This window comes from Urocampus carinirostris, chromosome 9, assembly GCF_059441175.1.
Source record: "Urocampus carinirostris isolate Australia breed hairy pipefish chromosome 9, RoL_Ucar_1.0, whole genome shotgun sequence".
Lineage (NCBI taxonomy): Eukaryota > Metazoa > Chordata > Actinopteri > Syngnathiformes > Syngnathidae > Urocampus > Urocampus carinirostris.
The window spans coordinates 37,162,462-37,182,411 of NC_142357.1; the positions used below are offsets into that span (position 1 = coordinate 37,162,462).

At 40.9% G+C, this 19,950-nt stretch overlaps 2 protein-coding genes across 6 annotated transcripts in view; one reads left to right on the forward strand and one right to left on the reverse strand.

Annotated features, from left to right (window-relative positions):
* The window catches only part of hrh2a (histamine receptor H2a), a 57,101-nt gene extending 41,802 nt beyond the window's left edge, over positions 1 to 15,299 (reverse strand). For 2 of the 5 annotated variants that reach the window (XM_088343668.1, XM_088343669.1), the window contains exons 1-4: positions 14,949 to 15,299; positions 14,630 to 14,751; positions 13,342 to 13,461; positions 11,481 to 11,566 (exon numbers count right to left, since the gene is read on the reverse strand). The gene's annotated coding sequence lies outside the window, so the exon portion shown is untranslated. Of the gene's footprint in view, positions 1 to 11,480; positions 11,567 to 13,341; positions 13,462 to 14,610; positions 14,752 to 14,948 lie in introns of all 5 variants that reach the window. The other 3 variants (XM_088343671.1, XM_088343672.1, XM_088343670.1) reach the window with 3 other exon arrangements.
* The window catches only part of dock2 (dedicator of cytokinesis 2), a 167,325-nt gene continuing 156,714 nt past the window's right edge, over positions 9,340 to 19,950 (forward strand). Inside the window, exons 1-4 of the mRNA XM_088343674.1 lie at positions 9,340 to 9,444; positions 13,359 to 13,442; positions 17,941 to 17,981; positions 18,119 to 18,174. Coding sequence (XP_088199800.1) covers positions 9,402 to 9,444; positions 13,359 to 13,442; positions 17,941 to 17,981; positions 18,119 to 18,174 — 224 coding nt within the window. The 5' untranslated portion in view covers positions 9,340 to 9,401. The remainder of the gene's footprint in view (positions 9,445 to 13,358; positions 13,443 to 17,940; positions 17,982 to 18,118; positions 18,175 to 19,950) is intronic.

Below are 19,950 nucleotides of genomic sequence, written 5' to 3' on the forward strand. Positions count from 1 at the left end.
TGGCACCAGCTTCGGCTCGTTGCCTGATTGGCATCCCTCCATCCCTGGTCAGTCCGTCAACGAATCTCTGCACCCGCAAGACGTGTGTTTTGACTCTGTCCGGTATCCTGCTTGTGAATCCTGTCCGGTGTCGATCCCATCTATCTCGTCCTGTTTGATATCTGACTCCAGTCCCCAGTGTCTGGTATTAAACCCGTCGTCACATCCTGTCTGATATCTGACTCCAGTCTCTAGTATCGGGTGTCGATCCCGTCCATCTCGTCCTGTCCGATATCTGACTCCGGTATCGGGTATCGGTCCCGTTTATCTCGTCCCATTTGATATCTGACTCCAGTCTCCAGTGTCCGGCATCAATCCCATATATCTCGTCCCATTTGATATCTGACTCCAGTCTCCAGTGTCCGGTATCAAGCCCGTCTATCTCGTCCTGTCTGATATCTGACTCCAGTCTCCAGTATCTGGTACCGATCCTGTCTGTCCGGTGTCTGCTCATGTATCTGGTATCGATCCTGTCCCGTCCCGTCCTGTCCAGTATCGACCCCGTCGTTCCGTTATCTGCTCGTCTAGCTGGTGTCAATCTCGGCGGCCTCTGGCTTCCTGTTTTTCCACACTGGACTTCTTTCTTGCTTCTTCTGCCCAGCGATCGCCGAGTCACCGACGTTTGTGTTCACATGCATGGCTGCCCCATTCTCATGAAGTGAAGCTTGCTTGAAAACGTTGCGCATTTGGGTCCTCCTCCTGTTTTGGTTCTGACAAACATATGTTTCCACACGGTCTCGAACCGTTGACCTTTCGCGTTAGACGAACGTGCTAACCACTGCATTAGGGACAATTTTCGTTTTTTTTTTTAAATTTATAATAACACGCTTCGTTTCCATGGTCAGCATATTTTTGCTACTCCCTTTAGCATCACTTGGAACCCATAGCAAATAAATGCAGTATTTGAGAAAAAACGATTTTAAACTAAATGAAGAAAAAAAAGTCATTGTGGGAGGTAGTTTAACCAAATGTATATTGGTATTTTAATGATGCCATCACGCAACCCAAGAGCAGACCAGGATTTTCTATGATGCTACCAGTAGGAGACAAGCATTTTATAGGCGTAATCATATGCATGAACATAAGTTCTTATGCATGCAAAAATGTGATTCGATGCGAAAAAGTGGGGAAAATGCCGCAAAGAGGGACCAAAAAACCAATCACAGTAAAGTGAAAGTGTTGTAAAGTGGAGTCGCTGTATCCCAGGGGCAATGTTCCCTTTAATTTTCCACGGGTCTGAGCGTTCACACAAAGTCGGTGAGCAACGATTGAAACAACAGTGAGCAACCATAATCCCAAGTGTGGCAAGATAAATAATTATCAAACATGTCCAAAACTTAACATCAAGTTACGTTTTGCTGAGTTTGCGGCAATGCAAAATTATTTTTCTCTTTTGAACAAATTGACTCATGTAGTATTGCAAAGGTTGTACGGCCTACAAACGTCGTTTGTTCTTACAATTCTTTCACAAGATATCCATTTCTTTTTATTTCCTGATATATTTTGTCGCATAATATTAACATTTTTGGGGGCTTATTTAGTCGCTTGTAAGATACAGAACTGTACTTAATCACATTTTTTAGTTGAAGTACAATGTTGGCAACAAGATTCACTTGATATAATTGGAAATTATTTGAATGCAACACAAACTTTTTCTTCTTTTTTCCGTGTTTTTTTTCTACTTTTTTTAAATTCCTTTAAGAAAAATCTCATTGTGTTTATTTTTTCCGAGCTGTTACTTTTTTTCTTTTTGTTCTCCATTTACTTTTTTCCTACATTTCTTTCTTTTCTTGTTTTCTGGCTTTTTTTCTCTTCCTTTTCTTTCTTTTTTTCTCAGCTTTTAACTACTTTTTCATTTTGGTATTTTTTTCTTTTTTGTTGCATTCCCTCCTTCCTTTAAGTCATTTTGTGCATAATTTTACATAATATTTGGTCATGTTGGGATTAAAGAAACAAAAACAACCTGAAGAGCCGTTTAGGACCCGAAAGAGCCGGTTCCTTTTAGTGAGCTGAGTCAAAGAAGACGGTTCTCGACAAACTCTACTAACTTTGCTCAACTTCGTTCTACTTCGACTCGACATCAAAATACCGCAGTTAGAACACAATGTCAGGGGAACCAGTGTATTTTTACCTTCATGCACTGTAACTTTGACTTAAGTCCTGATTTTTGTGCGCTGGCTAGATTTTCTTGTGCGCTGAGAATGTGCGAGCAGAGCGCGATTGCACACGCGCGCAGCTTAGAGGGAACACTGCCCAGGGGTCTTTTTTTGTACCAGTTTATGGAACACTTTTAACAAACAATAAAAGCACATTTCCTTAACAACTTAGTTGTTCCTTAGTTATTTCTCGATTATGCAATTTCTTTGCTTTCTTTCAGTCTTGCTTTCCTGAAAACTTGAGGACGAATTGTACTTTAAGAAGTTTGTAATTCAATTGATAGGGAAGAGTTCCATTGACAGATGGTAGACACGTTTCCTTCTAAACAGCTTGGTGCCTCTGCGGCGGGCGCAATGGCAGCTGTGTCAGTCATGTGAGGTTTTCTTATAAACCCGAAGGATTTTGTGTCCAAACACGGCGTGTTAAGTGTTATTGTGTTTGTAGAGTATCATTTAGCAAAGCTGTTTTATGGCTCTCATGGGTGGTCGTTTCGCTACATTCTGTCCACTGAAAGTGTCTGGGTCGGGTAAAAAACAATCGTGGTGCCTGTTTTCCGAAGCATAGCTTTGATTGGTTGATACGTGAAACCCGAGTGGGAAAGTTTCTTAGATGTATAAATATTTTGCTGATGTGTTCATGTTTTTCTTGCAAACACAATGTAAACGAGAACACTTTAGACTAGTGGACTGGCACAGCGATAAAAATTGTAAAGAAAATGTATTTGGGGTGAAACTTCCTTGACCCGGAGCAGCTGAAATGAGCTAATCGCTGGAGTTGGTCAGAGCTGGTAGCCAAGAGAAGCGACTAAAAAGGCAAGTAAAAGATTGCAAAAGCAAAGCAAAACTTGACAATTGAATAGAATTTTTTTTTTCTCATTGATGACAATGCATTTGACGAGATTTGATGGAACATTCCCTGATTAAAATCTAATACAAGACAAAAAAGATCAAAATAAGAAAAAACAATATTTGGTTAGGACAGGGAAGTGGTTGTTAACAAACTAATAGATGTTAAACTTAAAATGGCACATAGAAAAGTAAATTTATCAATTTCTTAGCACCCTTTTGGCCTCTCCACTTATCAAAGTGTAATTGCTCCTCCACCACAGTAGATGGCAGTCTTTTGTCAGAATGTTAGGGTGAAAAAAAATTGCGATTTCGTCATAGTTGTCGTGGTTGCCATGTCGCCCAATTGGCCCCGCCCGTGTGGTGCTAGCTGTGGCTCGTTAAGAGATTGGCTTTCTTTCTATATTAAGCTCAGCGCTCTCTTGCTTTTTTTGTCAGCCCGTCAAACGAACTTCTGCCCCACAAGACGTGGGTTCTGACTCGGACCTGTTTTCCTGTTGATATCTTCAGTCCGGTATTGTTCCCGTTTATTTTTTGTCTTGTTTATTTTCGGGTTCCAGTTTTGTTTCCGTCTTTTTTGGTCCTGTTTGTTATTTTCTCCGGTTTTCGTTCCCGTCTAGTTTCTCCTGTTATTCATCGATATTCGGATTTGTTGTCAATCCTGTCCGTCCCAATTGGAATCGGTCTCGTCGGTTTCTGGCTTCCTGTCCTTCCACGCCAGACCGGCTTCCTAACGTGCATGACTCCCCATTTCCCGTAAAATAAAAGGCTTGTGTGAGAACGTCACGCGATTGGGTCCTGTATCTGTTCTGGTTCTCACAGTAGCTGCAATCGAGGCGGAGAACTGTGTGAGTGAAATATTTTTGTCTTACTGAGGTAGACCTGAGTTATTATCATATTTATTTAGGGTTTGAATCTTGAGTCATAATTTGGATTTTACATTTAGTCTAAGAATCTAAATATTTTACAGTTATGGATGTCTTACAATTAGTTTTTCTATGAGATGTAACAATCTCCATGCGATTACTCGTGACATACTACTTTTTTACATTTTTTTTGTTTATTATTTATATTTTAATGGGCATCATTATTTTTTGCCATCGATAGCCTTTTGTAATAGAGATTAATGTGCCATCTTGGGCTACTGAGTTGTTTAATCTGTTGTGCCTTAAAGTTAGAGACCTCATTTTGGTTTCCATAACAACAGAATTTGCTTCCAGTCCAGGGTCTGCGTTGTTTAAAGATAACAGGCTGCGCTTCGCTGTCAAACCTTTAAACACCCACCGGATTAATGTTTTTATCAGTATGTAAAGAAAATAGGAGTCAGTATCCATACATATATATTTTACCTATTATGGTTATGGGTATGATCACTTTCGGCTGATATTTTCAGATGTGACGTCATATGCAGTTTTAGTTATGGCCACATGAGGCATTATCAATTTTGAATTCTATTTAAAGCAATAGCATGTAATAACACATCATTAGAGGTTATTCTAGCATAGAATAGAGCTGAAGCATGTGCATTCATAGACACATTATGAAAGCATTTTCAAAATTCGTCACCAGCGAGCCATGGCATGCAGCCAAGAGGCTGACATGAGTGGCTAGAGAAGGAAGCACTAGATAAAAATGGGATACGCCTGAACGATGACAATCGGTGGCCATCATATTTATGGCCCAATGGTGGGCAGTAAGTGGCAGTTGAGTGCTAAAGCACCACAGAAAAAAAATACCTTTTCAAAATACTCATTTGGGCTTTGGTTTTTAGACTTTGAACCTCCACTGTCCTCCAGAGGGTACCAACAGGACCCCGTTAACTGCACATGACTCTAATTTGGAGCACAGTGCTTACAGCAAAATCTTTTGAATCATTGTTTCCACTCGATCTTCCTGATCTCATACCTGAGTATACCTGTTGTCGATTTATTCTGGACTTTGGGAACTTTGCCATCCAGAGCTTTTGTTACTTGTTTTATCTCCCTTACTAGATGCAGAGCGCCTTTTGTTATTCCCTTTGCCCCCGAATAAACTCTTGACATTAAGCTCGTGTGTCTGTGCTTGGGTATGCTTCACCAAAAAGTAACATCCGTTGTAATAATCTGGCGACCAAACATGTCAGCTTCTTCAAAAAGCATTTTAGATAGATAGATAGATAGATAGATAGATAGATAGATAGATAGATAGATAGATAGATAGATAGATAGATAGATAGATAGATAGATAGATAGATAGATAGATAGATAGATAGATAACAGTGGAAATGTTTAAATCTAAACTTAAAACTCACCTCTACTCTATTGCATACGAATAACCTACTCCTCTTGTCGGTTGACAATAGTCTGTGTAATATAGTGTAACAATCTGTGAAGCCCTTTGAGACTCTTCGTGATTTAGGGCTATACAAAAATAAATGACTTGACTTGACTTGACTAGATAGATAGATAGATAGATAGATATACTTTATTCATCACCGTAAGGAAATTCACACTTCCAGCAGTAACCTTGTGTTGAAAATAAAACAATAATAAAGTAAAAGGAATACAATACATAAATACCCAATGTAACGTGTTGATATAGAGTATTTAAATCGTGCTACATAAAATACACACCGTAATAAAAATAGGGTAATATGCAACTTGGGGGTGTGGTTTAATGTGGGCTTTTACTCCCCCGGGTGGAGTTAAAGAGCCTCATGGCATGAGGAAGAAATGATCTCCTCAGTCTGTCCGTGTTGTCATATGAATATAAATTTCTAACCCTTAACAAAAACGTTTACGAGATGGCAGATGTTTTTGCTTATTATTTGAATCAATACTCTTATTCTAATGGATTATGTATTTTGACACCACTAGGAGTCGCTATATATCACACACTTGCGGGTTAGGGATATAGTGTATCATGACTGCAATCTCCGTGTTGTACATAAAGTGTGCCTTTAAAGGGCGTGGCAAGAACAGATATGATGGGCTCTCTTGGAGAAATGAGCTAAGCAGGAGGTTAATATCCTGCGGCATCTTTTTATGAGACTTATTGCAAAAACAGCATCTGAAATTATCCCTGCACTGAAAAAACTCAAGTAAAAAAAGAAGAGAAAAATATGAGCATAAGAAAAATAATGTCTGAAGAAATATTTAGTTTTGCACTTTTTAAGCATTATATTTTAAAAATATTTTCATATCTTATCATAAAACACAAAAGCATTTACTGTCACTTGAAAAATTCATAAAACCTTTCCTGTTTATCGGAACCATTTTTGGAAGGGTTTTGTTTTCTGACAAATGGACTGTTTTTATTGAAGATTATTTTTTTCGTTTGCAGTTTGAAATCATGTTTTTATTCTGTTATATTATTATGTTATAATATTTTACCCTGAATCTTTTATGTGATACAAAATATTTTTTACAACTTTTTTAATTAAAACTAATTGTTTAGAAGTAAAATATTCCCTGTAGAAAAAAAGAATTCCCAAATATGTTGAAAAAGCCCGTCAACGAACCTCTGCCCCGCAAGACGTGGGTTTTGACTCAGTCCTGTTTCCTGTTGGTATTTCCTGTCCGGTATTGTTCCCGTTTATTCTGTCCTGTTAAATATCGGTTTCCAGTTTCGTTCCCGTCTAGTTTGTCCTGTTTATTTTTTATATCCTGTTTTGATATCTATCCTGTCTGTCCCGTCCTGTCCGGTACCGACCTCATCTGTCCGATATCTGTTGGGGCAATTTGTATCGATCTCGTCGGCCTCTGGCTTCCTATCATTTCATGCCAGACCGCTGCCTAATGTACATGATTCCCCATTTCCCGTAAAATAAAGGCTTGTGTGAGAAACGTCACGCATTTGGGTCCTGATCCTGTTCTGGTTCTTGACAGTTTCTTGTTGACAATGTATGTGTATTGTTAAGTAATGCTCTCGCAACATCCATTGGAGCTTGGTCATCCTGGAAGGGGGATTACTTTAGGTGTGGTCCCTTCTCAAAGTTTCTTCATATTCCTCATACTGAGATTTTGAGTTTTTCCTTGCCCTCATGTAGGTTTTAGATCAGGAGATGGTTTATTAATAGTCTGTAGTCTGTAATAGTCTGTGGTCTGTGCAGCCCTTTGAGTCACGGTTGACATGGCGCCCAATTGGCCCCGCCCGTGTGGTGCCATGCTGCGGCTTTTTTGACAGATTGGCTCCATGTCAGTAATAAAACTCTGTCCTGTCAGTCCCCTTTTGTCGGTCCGTCTGCAAATCTCTGTTTTTACACGGCAGGCCCTTTTTCGCCTGTCCTGTTTGTTTTCTCTCCTGTTTGTCTCCCGCTACGATCTGTTTTGATCTCGACAACGTCTGCTCTCCCGTCCCGATTTACGACCTGTTTTGATCTCGACCACGCCTGTTCTCCCGCCCCGAATAACGATCCGTTTTTTTATCTCAACCACATCTACTCTCCTCTACGGGCTTTCGACTTGTTTCCGATCCCCACAACGTTTTTGCTCTTCAACCCTAGCTACTGACCCGTTTTTTTCCCTGACACCGCCATCACTCGCCACGGAAGTCCCACTTCCGCGTTCAGTGCAACCTGCTTCCCGCGTCCAGCAATCCCGGATCGTGAGCGCAATTCCCTCCCTTTCTTCTAACAAAACTTGTGAGAAACGTTACGCGAGTGGGTCCTGTCTCTGGTCTGGTCTTGACACTTTGAGACTTCTTCTGTTTAAGGGCTATACAATAAACATGACTTGAGAATTCTATTGTATTCTATTCTGCTTCCACGAACAAAACAAGCAGCTTGACAGATGCCACAATGATAATTTCAGCCAGAAGATGGCGTCAGCAAGTAGAATATTTAAAAGTTATGGACATGACCTTTACCAATTATATTTTAGCATGGGCCAGATTAAAAAGTGTATGGCCCATATGGTCTCGCAGAAAGAAACAAATACAGTGGAACCTCGGTTTTCAGACGCCTCTCAGTTCGAACAAATCGGAGTCCGACCAAATATTTAGAGAAATTCTTGCTTCGCTGTTCGGTCAAAAAATCGGAGTTCGAACGCCGGTAAAGCGTGAGTACGTACGCTAGGGTGCGATGCTGAGCGGCGTATGGTGTTTTAGCCCCTTATTATGCCTCCGAAGAAAGTCAGTGCAAGCAGCAAAGTTGCTACAGGTGAAAAAAGAAAAGTAGTGCGTACAACTATTGTATTTAAGAAAGAAATCATAGCAAAATATGAAGGAGGTGTGCGAGTGTCTGATCTTGCCTGCGCCTTCTGCTGACCACCACAAAGGTAAGAAATCCTATTCATACTTCTTTTCTTAATCCTTTTTTTTTATTTTTACGCGTTTATGTTAGCGTAATCTTTCGTACGGAAGATTACGATAACGCGAACATACGATTAGCTTGGGTTAGCTTTATGTTTACGTTGAACATTCAAGGTAAACATTCAGGGTGTTGAAACGGAGCCCAACTTTCAGGGTGTTGGAACGGAGCCCCCTTTCCAATGAACCGCTCACCACTTGTTGTGGAGACCCGGGTGCTAAATGACTTGTAAACGACCTGATTTTTTTATTTTTACACGTTCATGTTAGCGTAATCTTTCGTACGGAAGATTACGATCACGCAAACGTACGATTAGCTTGGGTTAGCTTTATGTTTACGTTAAACATTCAAGGTAAACATTCAGGGTGTTGGAACAGATTAAAACAATTTACATTATTTTTAATGGGAAAAATGATTTCTGTGATCGAACAAATCGGTTTTCGAACAGGGTTTTGGAACGGATTATGGTCGAGAACCGAGGTTCCACTGTATGCCTAAATATGTAAAACATAACTTACAAAATGGCAAGAATGAGTAAGTGTCTGTACTATTTATCTAGTTTTTTGCAGTCTATTCTTCCCCCAAAAACACTAATGCTGCTCATCTCCTACTTAAGCATCCAGGCAGGTGCTCAAAACCCTCATTTGTAAAAGTCTCACAGAAAAAGTGCAGTAGAGGCTAAAGAGGGGTGATCTGAGGCTGCCAAATAAACTCGTGCGTCAGAGTGTTTTGTCAGTCGAGACTTGAAACACTTCTCCGGGCTTCGGTGATGAAGCCCGAAGAGAAAGAGACGGGTGCGCGTCGACCCTGAGATCCAAACGCACCACCTTGTCGTTAAAGAGCGAGCGCAGAGCTGACACCGTGTTCCATTTTTCATGATTTCTACCCTTAGCAGAATTTGTCGAGCACAAATGAGAATTTCGGTAACACGACAAGTTCGATGCTCGGCGTGACTCCACCTTGTTGTAACCACTTCCTCTTAAGGGCCCGAAGGCAGGAAGAGAAAACAAAAGAGGAAGAGGTAAAAACTGCTTTCAGTTTGGGTGGGAAAATAAGAAAGCTATTTGGAAAACATGGCTCCTTGGGCGACAACCACCATGGAGCGATACGGTGTCGGTGAGTCGCTTGGAAACTTGATTACCTTCGAGTGTGATGACATACTTTAAATGCAAAGACGAAGAAGAAAACGAAAATATAGATATATTTCTGCCTAAAAGGGCTGGGATCAGGTGCAAAAGAGCTTCCAGGGGAGAGAAAAATGTTCAATGCAACTTCAAATCAACTCTATGTAAAATTTCACGAGTCGCGATTTGGGAGAACAGATGAGGAAGTGCATGTAGAAAACCTTTGGTAATAAGCTCCATAACCCCAGCACCCAAGATTAAAACATTAAATAACAAAAAGGTACATAAGAAGTACTTTTTATGTGTAATAATTATCAAATAACAATTAATAAATGTATATATGTTAAGGGGGGGAAAAAATTACATTTGATGTTATGTAGATGAAGCTGTTCGAACAGAGTAGTGGGGGGGACGCAGAGAAAGTATTATATATGAAACTGATTTTAAAACTTCCATTTGCGAGTATTTTTAGAAGATTTCTTTACTTTAATTCCTTATTTATTGATCATAGATAGGTTACGGCTATATTTCTTAGCGAGAGTGGTTCATGTGACTTCTTCACATTTCTTGATCACTGTGAGCTTTGTTTCCATGGTTATCATGTTTTGCTTCTCTGCAAACCTTCAGACCTTTAGTGAAAAAATCTCATCTCATCTCATTAGCTGCACCGCTTATCCTCAGTAGGGTCGCGGGGGTGCTGGAGCCCATCCCAGCAATCATCCGGCAGTGGGCAGGGGACACCCTGAACTGGTTGCCAGCCAATCGCAGGGCACACAGGGACAGACAACTCACTCGCTCAGTCACACCTAGGGACAATTTGGACCGGCCAATTCACCTGAAATGCATGTCTTTGGAATGTGGGAGGAAACCGGAGTGCCCGGAGGAAACCCACGCAAGCACGGGGAGAACATACAAACTCCGCACAGTAAGGCCGGAGCTGGATTTGAACCCACGCAGGAGGTTCCCACCACCTCAGAGCTGTGCCGCAAACGCGCTAACCACTAGTGAAAAAATGAAGTACCAAAAAATTAATTATTGCAAAATATTTTTTGAACACGTAAGATTCTTGAGTGAATGGACAAAAAAAGCATTGTTGGAAGGAAATCAGCCATTTTCATGGTAAAAAAGCATGTCATGAAAATTTGTCGAGACCAGAACGGAGACAGGACCCACTTGCGTAGCGTTTCTCACAAGTTTTATTGGAAGAATGAGAAAGGGTTGCTGGACGTGGGAAGCAGGTCGCTCTGAATGTGGAAGTGGATCTTCCGTGGCGAGCGATGGCGGCGTCGGGGACGGAAAACGGGTCAGTAGGGGGAGCAAAAACGTGGTCGGGGTCGTAAGAGAGTCGTAAGCCAGGAAAGGAGAGTAGACGTGGTTGGGGACAAAGAGAGGTCGGAAGCCGGGACCGGAGAGTAGACATGGTCAGGATCAAAAATGGGTCGAAGCCGGGGGACAGACGGCGGCAAGAAAACAGGTCGGAGTCAGGGTCGAGAAAGGCTTGCCGGGTGTTAACTGAGGTTCGCGGACGTGGTTGAGATCAAAACAGGTCGTAATTCGGGACGGGAGAGTAGACGTGGTCTAGCTCAAAACAGATCGTAACGGGAGACCAACAGTAGCGAAAAAACAGGACAGCCGAAAAAGGACTAGCCGTGCAAAAACAGAGATTCGCAGACGCGACAAAAGGGGACATACAGGACGGAGTTTAAATACTGACAGGTAGCCAATCTTTCAACAAGCTGCAGCTGGCGCCAGAGGGGTGGTTCCAATTGGGCGCCATGGCAACCGTGACACATGGGCGGGGCCAATGGGGCACCATGGCAACCGTGACAGTTTCTTGTAAAAAAAAAATTGTAACAATTTGGTTTGATACATTCTAATTTTTAAAAATTAGAATAATTATCAGCCATCTGAGATCATTTACATAAGGTATCATTATCAGTATCAGTTGAAGGAGGTTGTTATCAGTTATTGGTATCGGTTGAAAAAAAATGTATAAAGCATTGCAAATATCGTTCAAGGACCACTTACCTTTTCACTGCTGCCTGTCATGCTCATGTCAAATGTCAGGAAGTGGACATAGAGGGAAGGAAGTTGAACAGCCGCATGCTGTAACCCTGTTTGATGTATAAAGAGAATATCAACAATAGTTAAGCGCTCTGTCAACCCGTAAAAATGCTTTTCATTGGCGACTGTAATTCGATTTTAGAATCCCGCAAAGGTCAACAGATGGCTTTATGTATCCCATTTTGTTCAAAACATCGTTAAGCCACCCACAAACCAGACTGAATATTGAATGGATCTATGCTTTAGGCCACAAGTGTCAAACAGGCGGCCCACGGGCCAGAACAGGCCCGGTAAGGGATTGAATTTGGCCCGCGAGACAACACTCAGAGAAGCGAAAGAGAAAAACAAGCTGCAGGTTGAAATATGTCAACTTGATGTTGCCAAAGCCAAGTGCCTCTCACAAAGACACTGTACTTGTATTTATTTCTCTCTCTCTCTCTCTTTTCCACACCTTTTCTCCCACTCTGTCACTTTCACTCTCTGTGTCTCTCTTTTTCTCTTCCTTTGTTGCTCTGTGTCTCTTTCTCTCTGTGTGTCTTTTTTGCTCTAACTTCCATTTTTCCTTTTCTCTCCTTTTTCTTTCTCTCTTCATACACTTTGCACTTTCTTTTTTCTTTTCTCTCCTTCTGTCTATTTCTCTTTGGATTTCTTTCTTCCTCTCCCTTTCTTTTCCCCCTCTCTCGCGACTTTTTATCTTTTGTTTCTCACGCTCTCTCCCTCTCTCTCTTTTTCTTTCTTCGTCCCACCCACTCTCCTTTTCCCTCCCTCTTTTACTTATTTCTTTATCTATTTTTCTTTCTCTTTTATCTACTAGTCCGGCCCCCGACAGAATGTTTGTTCTATCGTGTGGCCCCCCCGAGTTAAAATGAGTTTGACACCCCTGCTTTAGGCCATAGTTGCCAAACAGGCGGCCCGCGGGCTGTATCAGGCCTGCCAAAGGTTTTAATCAGGCCAGCAAGATGACATTCAGAGCGTGAGAGAAAATTGAGCTGCAGTGCTAAATATGTCCACTTGATGTCAGCCAAGCCAGGAACCACTCGCAAAGCCACTGTAGTAGTATTTCTCTCTGTCTCTCTGTCACTCTCTATCAGTTTCTCTATCATTTTTTTTGTCAATTTGTTTCTCTTGCTCTTTTTCTTTTTTCTCCTTTTTCTTTCTCTTTCTCTTTCTTTCTCACCCTTTCTCTCTCTCTCTTTCTCTCCCGATTTTCTATTTTTCTTTTTCACCCTCTCTCTCCCTCCCTCCCATTTTTCTATGTATCTTTTATCTTAATCATCAACCCTCTCTCTTTCTCTCCCTTTATTTTTCTCTCTTTCACCATTTCCTTTTCTCTCTCACTTTTTGTCTGTCTTTCTCACTCCCTTTATTTATCTCTCTCTTTCTCTCGTTGCATTTTTTCTCGCATGCTTCTGATCTTTCTCTTTTTCACTTTATTTTTCTTTATTTTTATTAAATTTCTGTCTTTTTCTCTCTCCCCCTTCTCTCTCTGTTGTGCTCTCTCTATTTCTGTCACTCTTTCTCCCTTTTTCTGACTAACCTCTCTCTTGTTCTCTCTCCATTGTCTCCATTATCTCTTTTTCCTGCTCTCTTTTTCTCCCTTTCTCTTGATTTCTCTCTTTTTCTTCAACCTACTAGTCTGGCCCCCATGCGTTTTTTTTGTTCTAGCATGTGGCCCCCAGCTCAAATGAGTTTGACATCCCTGCTTTAGGCAGAGTGCTTTCTTTCTTTTTTTTAAATGCAGAGAATCGTTTTTTCAAGTCGCGGGATTGCTCGGTGTTCACCCGTGGGCAAGATTTTGCTGGCGTCATCCGAAAGGGTGTCTTACCAATGTGCTTCTTTCAGCCAAGTGGAACTTTGCTGGCAGCGGGGAAAATCAGCTTTCTCTGGACATTGGGGATGCGGTTTACATCCAGGAGATCTCCGATGGTATCTGCCATCTTCAGCACTTCACACAGGGATAGATTTCATGGGATCAGTTACTGATTTCTAAGAACTGTTTTCTTTGTAACGCTTATTTATATTGCACCATTACAACAGTGTTGTATGCTACATTAAAAGTAATATTTATACCAATCATCTATGACAAGAATTGAGTTAAATTCAAATTTCACGTTATAGAATCACCGTAAAATCTGGACTATAGAGCGCACCTGATTATAAGCCGCACCCACCACTTTTAAGTGATTTTCCACTTTTGTACTTACACAAGCCGCACCTGTGTATAAGCCGCGTGCGCCCGCATTAAAACTTGTGACACAATCACAAGTTTAACCCAGACCAGGCAGTATGTTCCACGATTGTAATTTTGTAGACATTATTGTTCTATATTCTTTATCAATAATCCATTATCCGTCAAATCATAATACACTACAAGACACTTGCTCCCAGCCAAGAGGCTGAGTCAAGGTCCTAGCCTCCTAGCCTCCTACCGACACAATCCAAAAGTCAATAGTACACAACCCTAGAACTACAGACGGCATCATGAATAGAAAATGATACCCGTAATTAACGTATGATGCAGACTTGTAAAGTCCGGGTCCTGTTGAAAGTAATTCAGGGAAACAAAATGTATATTTCCAAAGTTAAGGGTGGGAAAAATATATATCCACTATTGTCCGCTGCGACAACAGACAGATCTACCGGTAACTCAGCTTTACCCCACTTCCCATCAGCCCGCGTTTGCTCTGCCCCTTCTTTTTGATTCGCCCGTAGAACACATAACAGAATAAATCTCTAAAATAAATACATTAAAAAAATATACAATATACGTAATTGTGAAATTCACGGTAGATCGTCCTCAACTTCCTCCTCATAACTATTGCCATCAAGGGCGTCTTCCTCATTATCGGAACGTACCTTCACTTAACAGACAATGTATGCATATACTTAGAGGTTGCAGTCTTTCTTGGCGCACATATTCTACTGGTCTTAATATTACCTTTTATACTCCAGCGCCGCTGGTGGACGTTAGAAAAATTACATAAATTGGCTGCTTCACTGAATAAGCCGCAGGGCTGAACATTTGGGAAAAAAAGTAGCGGCTTCTAGTCCGGAATTTATGGTATATCTTTTACTTTCACATTTTTAGGCATACATATGTAACTGTGGTGTACCCGTCCCACCAAGGATCCATATTCAGGCTGGACTGGATGATGAGGCTTTTATTACAGTTGCTGCAATGAGTGACACAACATGCACACACCATGTGGTTAGCACCTCCGCTGGTTCTCAACATCTAAGAGGCAAATTAGCATTTCAGTCCGGTACAACCTACGGCAAAACTAACATAAATGGCGACAGAAACAAAACCAAAATAAATCCAAACGGCTTGACAATATCAATTACATTACTGTGTGTGTTGCAAGATTTATCAGTTGTGGTTTTAATGTTTTTATCTAACTTTTTGCGGAGCATGAAAAGATCGTGGCTTACCGTTAGCAATATCCGCCTTCCGGTCATAAAATCAGAGGCTGAACTAAACCTTATCCCATACCAGCAGGTGGCGCTGTTGGACTCGTCATTGCAGGACACTTATACACAAACATACAAACTTATTTCAGCAGGAATTTCAACAAAACAAAAGTTGTTATAACACCCGTTACATATATAAGTAAAATTTTCAAACAGGGATACAATTCTAAACACTATAGGCTGAAAACTGTTAGTACAATATAACATAAATGTATCTATGCAGATATTTTAATGGCTACCCACAATACAAAGTTAAAGAAAATATAAATTTATACAGCAAAGAGTGTTGTTACACTGACTTAAGAAACTGTAATAACTAAACAAAAGCCAAATACGTTTCTACCTGACAAGGAATTCATATGCTACGGGGCTAACAGTTATAAATAGTTAGCAAATTATAAATACTGAGGCGTGTTCAGGAGAGTGATCAGACATGTAGTCTCTTGATAATCGCTTGCCGCGCACTGCTGAACGTTATGTAATCGCTCACTGTGATTGCCTTACTGATCCAAAATGGCCGACGACAGTACAATGGATTTCGTTCTACAGCTTGCTTTGAGCGAGTTGGCTGATATGAGCGACAGTTCGCATATTGACACAGTTAAGGTTATCCTAAACGCAGTGGAAGGGTCATACCTGTCTTGCATTGTTCACAAACATTACCAGGCAATATTACATCGCCAACAGCACTCGTCAGGGTGAGATCCTCCATCTTCTGCACTGTCGACGCCATGTTGGAAATCAAAGTAAGCGGTCTTTCTCCCGTGATTACTCGGGCACGCGAGCGTTCAGAAGCTAGCGATAGCTCGCGATAGCAATCACTCACTCTCCTGAACACGCCTCTGAGGCCAACGTTAGTAAACTAGGAGCTAACGTTAGATACAAAGCTAACAAACTGAGAGCTAGCAAGTTAAGAGCTAAAGTAAGGGTGCTCGCAAGCTAAGGTTAGCGAGCTGCAGGTGAACAATAGCGAGCTACGAGCTATGGTTAGCAAGCAACAAGCTATGGTTAGCGAGTAACGAGCTATGGTTAGAGAGCAACGAACTGTGGTTAGCGAGCACCGAGCTATGGTTAGCGAGCAACAACCTTTTGTAAGCGAGCTAACATCTAACATGCGATTTCTAATGCAAATTCTTGAAAGTACTCACCGAGTTTCTCTTAATTATAAGAGACAATCTTACAACCGAGCTATGGTTAGCGAGCACCGAGCAACGGTTAGCGAGCATCGAGCTATGGTTAGCGAGCAAGGAGCTATGGTTTGCGAGCAATGAGCTAAAGTTAGCGAGCAACGAGCTAACGTTACCGAACAACGAGCTAACTTTAGCTAGTTGCTTGCTAACGTTAGCTAGTTACTTGCTAGCTAACGTTAGCAAACAACGAGCTAACGTTAGCGAGCAACGAGCTTTTGTAAGCGAGTTAACATCTAACTTGCGATTGCTAATGCAAATCCTTGAAAGCACTCACCGAGTTTCTCTTAATTTTAAGAGACAATCTTATAACCGGGCTATGGTTAGCGAGCAACGAGCTATGGTTAGCGAGCAACGAGCTATGGTTAGCGAGCAACGAGCTATGGTTAGCGAGCAACGAGCTATGGTTAGCGAGCAACGAGCTATGGTTAGCAAGCAACGAGCTATGGTTAGCAAGCAACGAGCTATGGTTTGTGAGCAACAAGCTAACGTTAGCGAGCAACGAGCTATCGTTAGCGAGCAACAAGCTTATGTAAGCGAGCTAACATCTAACATGCGATTGCTAATGCAAATACTTGAAAGCACTCACCGAGTTTCTCTTAATTATAGGAGACAATCTTATAACCGAGCTATGGTTAGCGAGCACCGAGCTATGGTTAGCGAGCACCGAGCTATGGTTAGCGAGCACCGAGCAATGGTTAGCGAGCACCGAGCTATGGTTAGCGAGCACCGAGCTATGGTTAGCGAGCACCGAGCTATGGTTTGCGAGCAAAGAGCTATAGTTTGCGAGCAATGAGCCAACGTTAGCGAGCAACGAGCTAACGTTAGCGAGCAACGAGCTAACGTTAGCGAGCAACGAGCTAACGTTAGCGAGCAACGAGCTTTTGTAAGCAAGCTAACATCTAACATGCGATTGCTAATGCAAATACTTGAAAGTACTCACCAAGTTTCTCTTAATTATAAGAGACAATCTTATAACCGAGCTAGGGTTAGCGAGCAACGAACTATGTTTAGTGAGCAATGAGCTAACGTTAACGAGCAACGAGCTAACTTTAGCGAGCAACGAGCTAACGTTAGCGAGCAACGAGCTTATGCAAGCGAGCTTCCATCTAACAGGCGAATCCTAATACAAATTCTTTAAAGTACTCATTGAGTTTCTCTTAATTACAAAAGACAATCTTGTAACCGAGCTATGGTTAGCGAGCATCGAGCTAACGTTAGCGAGCAACGAGCTAACGTTAGCGAGCAACGAGCTAACGTTAGCGAGCGACGAGCTTATGCAAGCGAGCTAACATCTAACATGCGATTGCTAATGCAAATACTTGAAAGTACTCACAGTTTCTCTTTATTATAACAGAATCATAGTATAATTATTACCTGCTTTGAGTTGATCGAATTTCAGTCTAAATTTGGCAAAACGGCTCGTCTAAAATGAAAAACAAAAAAGTATAATTAGGATTTGCATTTTAAATGCATATATATACTATTTCTAAATAATTATAATCCAGTGGATATAAATTAAAAACTGTTCTATTGGCTTTAGCGATCATTCGACAAAATAAATGACGAATTTATCAAGTGGAAATTATTCGTTGCAGCCATATTAAAGAGTTTTATCTTCTGTCAATATTTCTCTACACACACACAATTACACATTTGTTTACACTTTTTATGATCCTTCCTTTTTTTGTACGCTCATGATTGTGGGTTTGCTGGTTCTTATTTATTTGAAATCAGCATTTTCAAATGTAATCTTGTTTCTCCAGGTTGGTACAAAGGCTACTTGGCAAGAAACAAGGCCCGGCAGGTAACAACTGGGAACTCTTGCATGATGAAAGCTATAATGACATATTGATATTCCTAGTAGTCACGTTACGCTCTAATTCTCCGATGACAGAAAATCATTTTCCAAACGAAGCACTGACTTCCCATTTTGTACTCCAGGGTGTGTTTCCTGCCAGCTTTGTGCACCTGAAGGAGGTAATAGTTTCGCAAAGAGGGTAAGTGGAGAGGATACAATGAATGAGAGTAATTTATGTTTGTGGGTAATTTCTGTTTATTATTTGTATATCTACAGTAGACCCCCTGTATACGACATGAACCCGTTCGAATTTGAGGATGGCAAAGATAATTTGCGGTATAGCAGGGGATCTAAACCTATGCTAATTAAATCAAAACCTACAAAATAATATATAATAATTACTACTCGCGTCTATTATGGATGCATACGACTAAACAGCATGATAAAGAAATATAGATGTAAAGGAAAAATAACATTTTATTTACCTTTGGTGTGGCATGAGTTGAGCTGGTAGAGTGGAGTAGCTGGCGGATGCAGAAGGGGGAGAAGAGAGCTGATTGAAATGGAAAGTTTTTTTAAACTTCCACTTGCTAGGATTGTTATAGCATTAGAATATTTCCTTGCTTTAAACGTCTACTTATTTTTTAAATACTAGCGCCTGGTTAGGCCTTGCAACTTGGCAAGTTTAGCGATTTGTGTGCCTTCTCCGTATTCCTTGATAATTACCAGCTTTGTTTCCATGGTTATCGTGTTATTGCTTCTCCCTTTAGCATCACCGCGAGCCTTTCGCCAAATAGCAAATGGAAACAGTACAAAACATGATACAATTCAATAATGTTATGTACAGTCCAAGATTTTTAAGGAAAATGTTACTGTAAAATGAGACTATTGACAAAATCAATGCCTGAAAACAAAAAGTGTGACATTTGGTGGCTGTGAAGGGATTGAAATTGTAACAGATGATTTAGTAAAGATGACCAACGCACCTTGTTGTGCGTCTTCATTTTTTCTGGTTGGTTATCGTTTGATGACTTGTTCTGAATGGAACAATGTGCCAAATTTGATGATCATATTTTTTTTGTGCGTGTGAAAGCAACAAACATCATTGACATTGATTTGGACACATTAACAGCTTGCTTTGTTCCATCTAATTGCAGATTTGCAGTATTGTTATTACAGTATTGAATCGCACTAACTTGTAAACAAGATTCTGAACTGAATGGGGGACCAGAAAAGCAGTGTGGGAGGTATTTCAGCCAATAGCATATCAACAGAGTCACGATGTCGTGACCAGTGTTGGGCATGTTACTTTAAACGAGTAATTAGTAATAGTAACAAAAGGGATTTTTCTAGCTTTAATTTTGAAAATCGTTAGGATTGAAACGAATTATTCTTTACTGCAATCAGTAAACAAATTTGCCTCTAGGTGTTGCTTGTGCGCCACCATGAATCTGTTTTTTTTCTCTGAAGGATGCTAGAATTTCTTACACTGATAAAGAAATAAAGATGACGTTATTACTTTGAGTTATTTGAGTTCTGATATGAAATGAAATGAAATGATCTGCATTTATATAGCGCTTTTCAAGTCAAGACTTCCCAAAGCACTTTACATTGTGCTTCACATTTCCCAATAGCGGCCTTGCAGCCATGTGAGGCGCTAACCTGCTTATTGGGGGTTTTAGGGGTTCAGTGTCTTACCCAAGGACACTTCGACAAGGGACACGGAAGAGCCGGGATTCGAACTGCGATCTCTTGATCCCAAGACGAGCGCTCTACCTCCTGAGCCACAGCCGCCCCCATGAATTACTAATCCCAAAAATGTATTCAATGAACCAGGCCGATTGAAACAGCATACACGATTTATTAACACAGAGAATCAATGACAGGAAAAAAACCGGGGAGGGGAGGGTGCCTTTTTCCCGTTTTTGTTTTCTTTGCTTTTTGTATGTGTTTTTCTTGCTGTCGGTCACCCCTC